Source organism: Oryctolagus cuniculus, chromosome 5, assembly GCF_964237555.1.
Source record: "Oryctolagus cuniculus chromosome 5, mOryCun1.1, whole genome shotgun sequence".
Classification (NCBI taxonomy): domain Eukaryota; kingdom Metazoa; phylum Chordata; class Mammalia; order Lagomorpha; family Leporidae; genus Oryctolagus; species Oryctolagus cuniculus.
The window spans coordinates 139,188,235-139,199,949 of NC_091436.1; the positions used below are offsets into that span (position 1 = coordinate 139,188,235).

An 11,715-nucleotide genomic window follows, 5' to 3' on the forward strand; every position below is an offset into this window, starting at 1 on the left:
CAAACTGTGCACACGTGTGATGAGGCCTCCAACCCACCTGTGCTCCTCAGCTGTCATCAGCCATAAACCCTCATGTTCTTGGAATTGTTGTTGTTATTTTAATCAGACTTACCAGTGCCTATAACTGAGAGAATTATTTATTTTTCAAGATGACCCGTGAGGGGCCAGCATTGTGGCACAGTGGTTAAAAGCCCATACCTGCAACACCATCACCCCATATGGGTGCTGGCTGGTGCCCCAATTGCTCCACTTCTGATCCAGCTCCCTGGTCATGCATTTGGGAAGCAGCAGAACATGGTCAAGTGTTTGGGCCCCTGCATGCACCTGGGAGACCTGGAAGAAGCTTCTGGTTCCTGGATTCTCCCTGGCAAATCCCTGGTTGGATGCTGTGACCACCTGGGAAGTGAACCATGGATGCAAGCCTCTCTCTCTCTCTCTCTTTCTCTCCCTCTCTCGCTCTCTCTCTCTCTTTCTCTTTTCCTCCCTCTCATGTCTCCCTCTGTCTGTAACTCTGACTTCCAAATAATAAAATAAAAACTATTTCACTATTTCTCATGGAAAGCAGTATCTTTGCCTATTCTCAATTTCTGCCTTCCCAGAGGCAACTGCTTCCCACATTTTCGCTGACTTTGCACCCCGGCTCCCACGTCTGAGACGCAGTGCGGCATCAGGGCTACCTGAGGGCTCCTTTGCAGCTGCTGTGTTGGTTTTGTTCGCAGCGTGAAGCCCACTCAGCCTCCAACCTCCCGTCCTGCCCTGCGCTATTCTGTTCCTGCCCCTCTACGCTCTGCTCTAAGAAACTCCAGCCTTCGGTCGCGCTGACTGGGAGCGGGTTGACTCTGCAGCCTCAGGGGCTCTCAGGCCAGCTCTGGACTCCCAGGCAAGGCTGTGGTCTGTTGGAACAGACGCTCTAGGTAGTCCAGGCTCGGGGCCCTCAGAATGTGAAAGGGGAGGAGAAGTGCATGGGTCAGGTGACAGTGTCCGCCTCTGTTGTGGTTCCTGGTGGGGGGGGGGGGCTGTCCTAGTGCACCTGTGCTGCAGTGACAGGCGCTGCAGGAACAGGAATTTATTGGCTCCCAGTTCTGGGCCGGGAGGTCCCATTCAAGGCACTGGCAGGTTGGGGACTCTGATTCCCAGAAGGCGCCTGGAATGCTGCATCCTCTGGGGAGGAGCAATGCTTGGTCCTCAGGTACAGATGGAGTGGGGAGAGAGGAAACCCTCCCCCAGCCTGGACCCCTTATAAGGGCCCTAATGCCAGCAGGAGGACTCCACCCTCAGAATTCAAATACCTCTTAAAAGCCTCCCCTCTTAAAGCTATCATTCTGCTATAGAATTTTTTTAATTAATTTATTTGAAAGGCAGGGTAACAGAGAGAGAGGGAGAGACAGAGCTAGATCTCCCATCACTGTAAGCTCCCCAAATAGATAGAAGGCGGGACAGGTGTAAACTGGACACAGGGGCCCAGAACTCCATCTGGGTCTCCCACGTGGAGCACAGGGCCCTCCCACTTGGCATCTTCTGCTGCTTTTCCAGGCGCATTAGCTGGGGGCTGGACTGGAAGCCGAGCAGGCAGACTGTGAACCCACCCTCTGCTCTGGGAGGCCGCACCACAACCAGGAGCTGAACCCGCTGTGCAGACGCTGCCCTGGGAAAGGTTTCCTCTCTCACACAGTCCTCTGCCTCTCTCAGGTCTCAGCCACGTGAGGTTTGCAGCTGTGCGGTGTCAGGACGTCCTGCTGTGTCCCCCTCCTGCCATGGGGCAGGGTTTCCAGGACCTGCGGTGACACCGCAGAGGCGCTGCTGCCAGACCTCACCCAGCTCAGCCCAGCTCAGCAGCCCAGCCTCACTTGTGCCCTTCAGAGCCCAGAGCCTCCCCCTGAGAGGCCCTGAAGGCTGCCAGCCCCTCCTCTGCCTGTAGAGTGAGCTGTCTCTCTCCTTTACCTCCAGCCTTGTCCTCTGATTCTGATGGGCACTGCTGACGGGGATGGGATTTTCCCAGCAGAAAGAGCCTGGAGACAGCCAGAGGTCAGGGCTCCAGGCTCTCAGGGGCTTTGGAGCGATCATGCAGCCCTGGGCGGGTGTGTGGGTGCCTGGACTCCTCGGGGCCTGTGGGAGTTCTTCCAGGCCCCCGTCCTCCACCCACTCCTCCCAGGCTTTGCCGTCTCTGCCGCCTGCCCTGTGTGTTCTCCTTTGTCCCGGCAGCTGTGACTCGTGCTGGCGTCTCAGTGCTTGTACACACACGGTCATGGAGGTGACTCCAGCCCTGGGAGTGAGACAGGACAGCGGCTGCTCAGTCCCCGCCAGAGCCATCACCTGTCCCTCAACCCCAGTCCCCGGGAGCAGAGTCCACGTGGCCTCCCTGGCAGCAGGAGCTCTGCCGCCTCCCCCGGGGCTGCCTGAGGGCCGGCAGCGGGGCTGGACTGGCAGTGGCTGAGTCCATGACCCCGCGCTCCCTGCCCACCTGAGAACCTGTTTGTCCCTTAAGTGCTCCTCGGTCCTTGTAGATTTTATTTGATTTTTTACAAAGCTTAGAACAAATTGATACTGATAGCTGTTTCCGTTGGATTAGTAGTTGCTTGATTTAAAAATTTTATTTTTATCTTCAATTAATTAACTTCCATTTTTTATTTGAAAGGCAGATACACACAGCTAGAAAAAGAGAGACAGTGATAGATGAATGGAGAGAGATCTTCTATCTGCTGACTCACTCCCCAGAGGCAATAGCCAGGGCTGGGCCAGGCCAAAGCCAAGAGCCCAAACCTCAACCTGGGTCTCCTATGTGATGTCCCAGTGCTTGACCCATCCTCCACGCCTCCAAGGGTGTACACTAGCAGGAGGTGGACTGGGTGCCAAGCAGCCAGGACCCCTACACGCACTGCACTGGGGGTGCAGGTGTAACCAGTGTGACAGCTGCTGCTGCCAACAGCTGCCCTGACTTTATGTTTGATGGACACAGAGTGGTTGTACATATTACAGGGTCCAGTGTGGACTCTCAGTGCGTGGATACATGTGTAAGGATCAAATCAAAGTCATTAGCAAACGGATCACCTGATCCCCCAGCGTCTCTCTGTGTAGAGAACATTCACCAACTGCTCTCAGCCTGTGACAGACACTAGGTCCCTGTTCCCTTGGGGGCCTCCTGGGCCACAGCCCAGCAGAGCTGCTCCTCCTGCCCAGCTGTACCGGGGCCCCTCCTCCTGCCCTCCCTCTGCCCCTCTCAGCTCGGGGAGCCCCTGTTCTATTCTCCACATCCAGGGCCTCAGCTTTTCAGACGCCACAGGGAGTGAGCTCAGGGGGGCTTTGTCTCTGTTCCGGGCTTATTCAGTGACACCATGAGCCCCAGGTTCATCCTCCTGGCTGCAAACCCCAGGATTCTTCCTCTTAACCGGCTCAGCAGCGCCCCGCTGTGGACACACCCCCTGCTCTGTCTCCTCCGCCCTGGGCCTGAGGGTTGATTCCGTGTTCTTTATCGTGAACAGGGCTGCAGTGAACACGATGTGGAGACGTCTCCTTCTCTCCGGGCCTCCCTCCCTGCGGCTGTGTGCCCAGTACTGGGATGGCTGGTCATGCCGTGGCTCTGTTTTTAATGATTCAGAAAGATTCTAGTTTTGATTCTTAAGGTCTTCCACCTACTTTTCTTATTGGCCACGCCCACAAACACTGTGCCTCTTTCTCCTGAGTCTTCACCAGCAGTTGATATCTTTCATTTTTAAAAGCATTTATTTATTTATTTGAAAGGCAGAGTTACAGAGAGGCTGAGGCAGAGAGAGTCTTCCACCTGCTGGTTCACTCCCTATATGGCCACAGTGGTCAGAGCTGTTCTGATATGAAGCCAGGAGCCAGGACCTTCCTCTAGGTCTCCCACGGGGCTTCAGTGGTCCAAGCACTCGGGCCGTCTTCTGCTGCTTTGCCAGGTGCATTAGCAGGGAGCTGGATCAGGAGAGGAGCAGCCAGGTTTCTAACCGGTGTCCTAATGGGATGCTAGCACTGCAGGCAGAGGCTTAACCTTCTGTACCACAGCGCCGGCCATGTAAGGGTCTAATTTTATGCTGCATGCGAATATCCAGTTTTCCCCTCACCATGTTGAAGAATTGTCCTATCTTCAGTGTGTGTTTTGGTATCCTTGTGAAAGAAAAATCAATGGATTTTTTTCTGGGCTTCCAATTATTTTCTGTGCCCATGTGTCTGTTCTCATGCCAGCACCGTGCCATCCTGGTTATATAACTTAGTAGTGTGATCTTCAACGTGGTTACGTACGGGGCCAACGTTGTGGCGTTGCAGTTGAAGCCACCGCCTGCAGTGCTGGCATCCCGTGTGGGTTTTGGTTTGGGTCCTGGCTGCTCCACTTCTGATCCAGCTCCCTGCTAATGCACTGGGAAAGCAGCAGAGGGTGGCCAGAGTCCTTGGGCCCTGCACCCACGTGGGAGACCCAAAGAAAGTCCTGGGTCTTGGTTTCGGTTCAGCCCAACTCAGGCTGTGGCAGCCACTTATGGAGTAAACCAGCAGACAGAAGACCTTTCTCTCTCTCTCTCTCTCTCTCTCTCTCTCTCTCTCCCCCCACTCCCTGTCTGTAATTCTGCCTCTCAAATAAATACAAACCCTTTTTTAAAAAAGCAAATCCAGTGCATTAGACTTTCGGTATGGTCATGTCTGCATACAGCACTGGGAGCTGACAAAATGCACTGCCCCCCCCCCCCCATCACCCTGCCTGCCAGTCCAGAGTCCTGCTGGGGGGTGTGGCCTCCTGGGGAGCCTGGGGCTGACTGGGAACCTGACTCACTCCCACTGCCCAGCACCGAAAGAGTAGACCACCCAGCACATCCACTGCAGGAGAGGGGCGCAGACACAGCTGGAGAGAGGCTCAGAGTTGAGTGTGTGCCGCCTCCCACCTCAGAAACTCAGGAGAATCAGGGAGAGCACAGTGGGCAGGGATGGCTGCACTGTGGGCGGGGACAGCTACACTCAGTCCCTGCCAGAGGCTCCACCTCCCAGTGTGGGCCTGCTCAGGAACTTCTCAGTTACTAATTCCCAAGGGGAGGACGAGGCCCGGCCTGTCGGTCCTGGTCCAGGTCTGGCTGAGAGTGTGGCCTGGGGACTACAGCGGCAAGACACCCTGGACACACGCAGACCTGCTCCCCACAGACTGTCTGAATCCTCCCGGTGTCCCGGGGGCTCCTGCCCAGCAAGTCCTGGCCCCCAGTGCAGGACGTGGCCCCAGACCCGCGGCCAGCTCTGCCATGTGCTCACTCCGGTCACCGACGCTGCAGGGCCAGGGCTCGGGCCTGGGCCCTTCCTCTTCCCAGCCGCCCCCTCCCTTGGTGACTGCGTCTCTGCTCAGGACTGCAAACCCCATTCACAGGGTGCCCCTCCCTGTCTACTTCTCCAGCCTAGACGTTTCTCCTAACCCCATCCTGCGGCCCAGCTGCCGGCCCCACAGTGTCAGCCACACTCCCAGCAGACACCTGGGCTCCCAGGGCACCTGCATGGACGCCTTTGCCACCCCCTCCTCAGATGCCCCGCCCACTGTCGCCCCCTCTCCCAAGAGAAACCCCCTCCTCCTGCAGTCACGGCCTCCTTGACTGCCCTCTCTCAGCCCCTAGTGCAGCCCACGAGGCAGCGCCATGAGTCCATCTTCAGAAGGAGCCGGAAGCTCCTCTCCCACTCCTCCCACCCCGCCCCAGCTTGCTAGCTGCGTCCCCAGCCTGGGCTCTGCCTGGTCTCCTGACATCCTCCCTGCAGCCTTGCTGGCCTCTGCGCCACACCCTTCCCCAGCAGCCACGCGGTCCTGTAAGGGAGCAGCTGAGCCACGCCCCTTCCTGCTCAGAGCTCTCCCAGCTCCCAGCTCACTTAGAGCAAGGGCAACACCCTGCCAGTGTGCACACGGCCTCCGTGCCAGTCGTGCCCCTGACCCAGCCTTCACGACCCCCTGCTCCTTGTTCCTGTAGTGTAGACACATGTGCACACACACACACACACACACACTCCTGCCCCAGGACATTTGCACTGTAGGTTCCCTGCCTGCAAAGGACTTGCCCCAGATGGCTTTGCAGATGACTCCTCATGTCCCTCAAATGTCTCCTCAAGGCCACTGTCTCAGAAGGGCCCACGCTGCCCCTGCCCAGTAAAAAGGCCTGTTCCCAGTCCCTCACAGCCTCTCTGGGCCACCTCCCCATCAACTAACCTCCACCCTGAGTGGTCTCCTTATTGCTCCATCACAAACCTGAGCTCAGGATACCCCGGACACAGAAGCCGTCCCTGCTGCGGGTACAAGGAACAGGACCTCCTGGGGCCGGGGCTGAGTCCGGTGAGCACAGGCGGGGGCGGGGGGGGGGGCACAGCTTCCACTGGACATGAGGACGGGGCAGGGACCCGGGTGAGGAGCGACCACAGCGCCCGGATGGACTCAGCACCCAGGACACAGCACTGTCCTCACTCAGTGCCTCCCAGCCCCTCCCAGCCCCACCTGCAGCACACTCAGCAAAGCAAGCACACGAGTTCTGGATGGTTCTAGCACCTCTATTTATTTCTATTTATTTCCTCTCTCAAATTTTAGGAATCTCCTCATCCACACCAGATGACAGAATTGGAAAAATAAATCAGTGTTCAGACTGAATGGGGAAGGAGCTGCAGCGCAGTGCACGGGACCTGAGACAGGACGGAGACGCCCACACGGGCAGGGCGGGCCAGGCTCCCCTCCTCACACTGTGCCTGCTGCCCACACGTTCAAGGTGAGCCGGGCTCTGAGGACAGAGACGGGGCCTGCACGAATCTGCATCGCTCAGTCCCACACAGGCCGCTTCTCACGCTATAGAAAAATCCAGATAACAAGTTCAGATGAGCAGTGCACACGGGGACATGAGCAGCCACCACCATGGCCCATTCAAGGAATCCCCAGACCCACGGTGTCCCCTCTGCCCCTCCCCCTCCCAAGCAGCCTCCAGGTCTCACCTTTCAGGGCATGAGAGAATCATCAGAGCCCTGGTCCCTGTGGCCACCTGGGGTGAACAAATCAGGGCTTGGTGAGGCCCACAGGGGCTGAGGCTGAGGGGGGAGCGTGGGGTGGGCGGGCAGCGTCTCCATGGGTTTCTCACTGTGGCAAGGGTCTCAGTGAACCCCACCCCCACCACACCCCAGCACTTACCTGCAGCCGGAGTGTATCTCCCTCCTTTCCCATCTGTGAGAAGAAAACACCTTGTGAGAGGCCAGGGAGGAGGCAGGGCCTGAGCACCCACCTAGAGGAAGCCCAGAGCACTGGCTCATCCTACAGAAGCTTCCAGAACTGTGGCTGTGGGACAGGAGACCCCGCCCCTGGAGCCCTGTCCTCAGCTGGGGCCGCCCCCTGCTCTGGCTGCTGGCACTCAGCTCCCATCACCAGCACCAGCCCAGGAAAGATTCGTCCTTATCTTCCATGGTGCATTATGGAGAGCCCGCGTTACCACACAGGGCCTGGCCTGGGTGTGCAGATGGGTGTGGACTGCTTGTCCCATGAAGGGGGTGGGTGCACTTCTCCCTGACAGGAAGTCCCCCAGGGGACAGGAGACTCAGACCCCACCCTCCCCTCCCCTACCTGAGCTGAGCTTCCTCCTCATCATAACAGCGACACAGCTCCCAGGATCAGAAGAACTCCAAGAACTCCAGCAACAATTCCCACTATGAGCGCGGTGGGCTGAGCAGGAGGCTCTGAGAAGGGAAGCGGAGGTGAGGGGCTCTGACCCCAGGGCTCAGCCCTGCCCCTGCTGAAGGCCCCAGCAGGGCTCTGCCCTCCCCTCAGAGGCCCCGCCCCCCTGCCCTCCTCACCCCATGTCAGGATGAGGGGCTCTGGCAGCCCCTCGTGCTGCACACGGCACGTGTATCTCTGCTCCTCCCCAGAAGGCACCACCACAGCCGCCCACTTCTGGAAGGTTCCGTCGCCCCCAGGCCTGGTCTCCACGAGCTCCGTGTCCTGGGTCTGGTCCTCCCCATCCCGCTGCCAGGTCAGTGAGATCTCCGCGGGGTAGAAGCCCAGGGCCCAGCACCTCAGGGTGGCCTCCTTGTCAGAGGCGGGGTGGTGAGTCACGTGGGCTTTGGGCGGGTCTGACGGAAAGATTTGGAAAGTTCAGGCACTTTGTGATCTTCATGGGACACGGGAGCAGCACTCACGGGACCATCCTGAGAATGGAGGGGACGACGGAGGTGGGGGAGGGATGCAGAACCCAGACCCTGCCTGCACATAGCATTGGGATGATCAATTCTTTGGAAAGTTCTAGAATCCAGCGATACAACCCAGGGTTTGAGTCTTTCAAGGGGAAGGAAAGGAATTTTGGTCTAAATCGGTCCGGAAGCCTAGAGACACCTGGAGTCAGGCCTTTCCTCACAGTGCCCTGGGAGAGGTCTCGGCTGCCAGAACTCTGACGGAATCCAGGGCTCCGCTGAGGGTGACTTCTGGAATCTGTCCTTCCCTCAGACAGCCCGGGTTCCTCTACTGCCCTGAGAGAAGGGCGGGCCAAATTCTCAGGTGGATGCCTAGGACTCAGAGGTGAGGAGAGGCTGATTCCAGCAGATACTCCGGTACCTGGGGTCAAACCTCCCCACGCAGCAGCCTGAGGCCGAGAACAGGCCTGGGAGAGGTCCCGGATCACAGAACCTTGGGGGAAGCCAGGGCACAGCTGAGGTGACTTCTGGAATGTTCTGTCCCTCCCTCCTCAGACAGCCCGGGTCCCTCTACTGCCCTGAGAGAAGGGCGGGCCCAAATCAAGGAGGAGGCTTCTGCCCCCTAAGGTGAGGAGAGGCAGATTCGGGCCTGGGTCTCATTTCCTCCTCTCCTCCCCAGCCCCTGCCCCAGGGGAGGTCAGTGAGCGCGGCCCCTCCCAGCCCTGCGCACCTGCGCGCTGCAGCGTCTCCTTCCCCATCTCCAGGTGTCTGCGTAGCCACTCCACACACTCCCCCTCCAGGTAGGCCCTGTAGCGCTCAGCCACACCCGCCGCCTCCCACTTGCGCTGGGTGATCTGCGCCGCCGCGTCCGCCGCGGTCCAGGAGCGCAGGTCCTCGTTCAGGGCGATGTAGTCGGCGCCGTCGTAGGCGTACTGCCGGTACCCGTGGAAGAAGCGCCCATCCGCCCAGACCTCGCAGCCAAACATCGTCTGGAAAGTGTGAGAGTCTGGCCCCGCCCCGCGGTCAGCCCCGGCCACGGAGCTCCGCCCCCGCCCTGACCCACCCGCGGGGATTTCAGCCCAAACTGAAACCGAAACCCGTGAGTGTCCCGCGGGCTCCTCCTGGGCCGAGGGTCTCCGCGAGGCGCGCAGTCTGGAGGACCTCGGCCCCGGAGACTCGGAGCCCCCTGGGCACCATGCGGGGAGGGTCGCGAGCTGCGGTGGGGCCCGGGTCACTCACCGGCCGCGCTCTGGTTGTAGTAGCCGCGCACGGTGTTCAGGTTCACGCGGTAGGTCTGAGCGTTGTCCTTGGAGATCTGAGTCTCTCGGTCCCAGTACCCCGGGTCCACCTGCCGCATCCACGCCGCCCGCGGCTCCACCCTCGGGTTCTCGGCGTCGCTGTCGAAGCGCGAGAACTGCGTATCGTCCACGTAGCCCACGGTGATGAAGCGCGGCTCCCCCAGGCCGGGCCGGGACACGGCGGTGTAGAAATAACTCATGGAGTGCAAGCCTGCGGGCGGGAGCAGCTAAGAACTGCCCGCCCCCCGCCAGCAGCGGGACGCCCGCGTTAGGTTGGGTGGAACCGGGTGGGAGGAAGGGGGGGGGGTCGTGAGAAAAGAGGAGGCAGAGGGAGGGGGCTGGACAGCCATGGCCAAGTTGGAGGCGTCTGGGCCGGGGGATGAGGATTCACCACTCCCCCGGTGTCCTGTGTTCCCCGCCGCGCTGTCCCCACGCTCCTGCCCCACAGAGGCCGTTTCCATCCCGACCCCGCACTCACCCGCCCGGGTCTGGGTCAGGGTCAGGGCCCCCGCGAGCAGCAGGAGGAGGGTCCGAGGCGCCATTGAAACCGTCCTTGGGGCCTGAGGAGAATCTGAGGCCCTGCAGCTCCCCAGGGATTTTATAGCCGGGATCCTGCAGCGCTGATTGGCTCCTCTGGAAACCGGATGCCCAATGGGAGTGAGACCGGGGCCCGCGTCACGAGTGTACAGGCAGAAGGACCCGACCCAGGTTGTAAAGTGGAAGTGAAACTCAGGGATGCGGGTACTCCCCGCCGCTCGGCTTCCCCGGCCCAGACCCGCCCTCGGACCGAGACCCTGAGCGCCACGCCGGGACCTGGACTCAGCCCCGACCCCTGTCCTCCCGCGCTGCGTGATGTCGGCTCCCCGAGGCCGGGCAGCCTCTGACTGAGAAAACCCGGAGAGCCCCAGGCCGGCCTAGCCCCTCCCTTCCCTTCCCGGATCCCTGTCCTTGAGCTGTGCCTGCTCCTTACCTGTCCCCTGGACTCTTCTAGAGGAAAACTCACCTCCAGGGACCTTGCTGTGGGGAGTGAGGGGCCTGGGGAGGGCGGGAGGAGCGGTAGTGGTTTCGTCCTCAGTTCCCGGGGAGGGGGCCGCTGTGTGTGAGAGCCCCAGAGAGAGGCACCCGCGGAGCCCGGTCCTGTGGTTTATCAGCCACGTCTGCAGCATGCACTTTCCCACCTGAGTGATCAGGACCCTGGTCTGTGACAGAGGGCACCGTGGCCCCATCACACCTAAAAGTGTCCAGCAGTGATGCCCCCAGAGCCCCAGGTCTGCTTTCCCAGATAATGTGGCTGTGCCCTGGTGACAGTCACCTCCCCCCCACCCCCATCCCTGAGCCTGTCTGTGGGAGTGCAGCACAGCTCAGCACCGGGTCCCTCCCCATCCACCAGATGAGGTCCAGGACCCCAGGGAAGCCTGACCCTGGGCAGTCCTGAGCCCCGCACTGCACTCACCTGTGATGAAGTTTACCTGATGAATCAAGAACAGGAAGAGGTAAACCACAGCACTGATAGCGTGGAGCTGTTCCCACCACGAGCTGTGAGAAGTCCCGTGTGACTGTGGTCTCTGAGAGGTCTCGGTGCTGTGTCCCCTCCTTTGTGACAGTGTGAGGAGCCTGTGTGATGCCGTGGAGGGAGGTGGGTGACAGACACTCTGATGTAGTGCTGGGCTGTCAGGTAAGGGGGCTGACACAGACCTGTGACACCTCCAGAGCCATGTGACCCGCGGGAGGCCTGCTGAGTGACTAGTGGGGTGTAGGGGATGCAGTGGGGATGGGCTGGACCCAGACATGATTGACACCCCAGGTGAGAGGGACCAGTCAGGAGATCCCATCACTCCCTCAGGAGGGCCCAGGAGGGGGTGTGGAGGTCAGGTTAGTCTCTGCCTAGGACGCCCCATTCCACAGCAGAGGGTTGGGTCTGAGTCTGGCTACTCTGCTGTGATCCAGCTTCCTGCTCGTGCAGCCTGGGAGGCAGCAGGTGATGGCTCAGGGACTGGGCCCCTCCCAGGTCCATGGGAGACCCAGAGGGAGCTCCAGGTTCCTGGCTCCAGCGTGGCCCAACCTGGCTTTGTAGGTCTTTGAGGAGTGAACCAGAGGACAGAAGTTCTCTGTCCATCTCCCTGTCACTCTGCCTTTAAGAAATAAGTAGATAATAAAAGAACATGCAATTTAATAGTTATGAAATATTTGTTTATGGAATTTTACATTTAATAGTTTTACTCCCTGATAAAATGAAACAGTAGACACAGAAAGCTCAGTTTAAAGAATTGAGGAGGGGGGATGCTGT

General features: G+C 59.6%; 1 protein-coding gene across 1 annotated transcript; it reads right to left on the reverse strand.

Moving 5' to 3' along the window:
* Nucleotides 1–6,495: 6,495 nt before the first annotated feature.
* LOC100349085 (RLA class I histocompatibility antigen, alpha chain 11/11) lies at nt 6,496–10,061 on the reverse strand. The gene is made up of 8 exons (XM_008262544.4): nt 9,907–10,061; nt 9,370–9,639; nt 8,861–9,136; nt 7,798–8,073; nt 7,568–7,680; nt 7,142–7,174; nt 6,949–6,995; nt 6,496–6,805 (listed from the first exon to the last, which is right to left on the reverse strand). Exons 1-5 carry the CDS (start codon nt 9,968–9,970, stop codon nt 7,589–7,591), a joined length of 978 nt encoding a protein of 325 aa, XP_008260766.3. The 5' UTR covers nt 9,971–10,061; the 3' UTR covers nt 6,496–6,805; nt 6,949–6,995; nt 7,142–7,174; nt 7,568–7,588.
* Nucleotides 10,062–11,715: the final 1,654 nt, after the last annotated feature.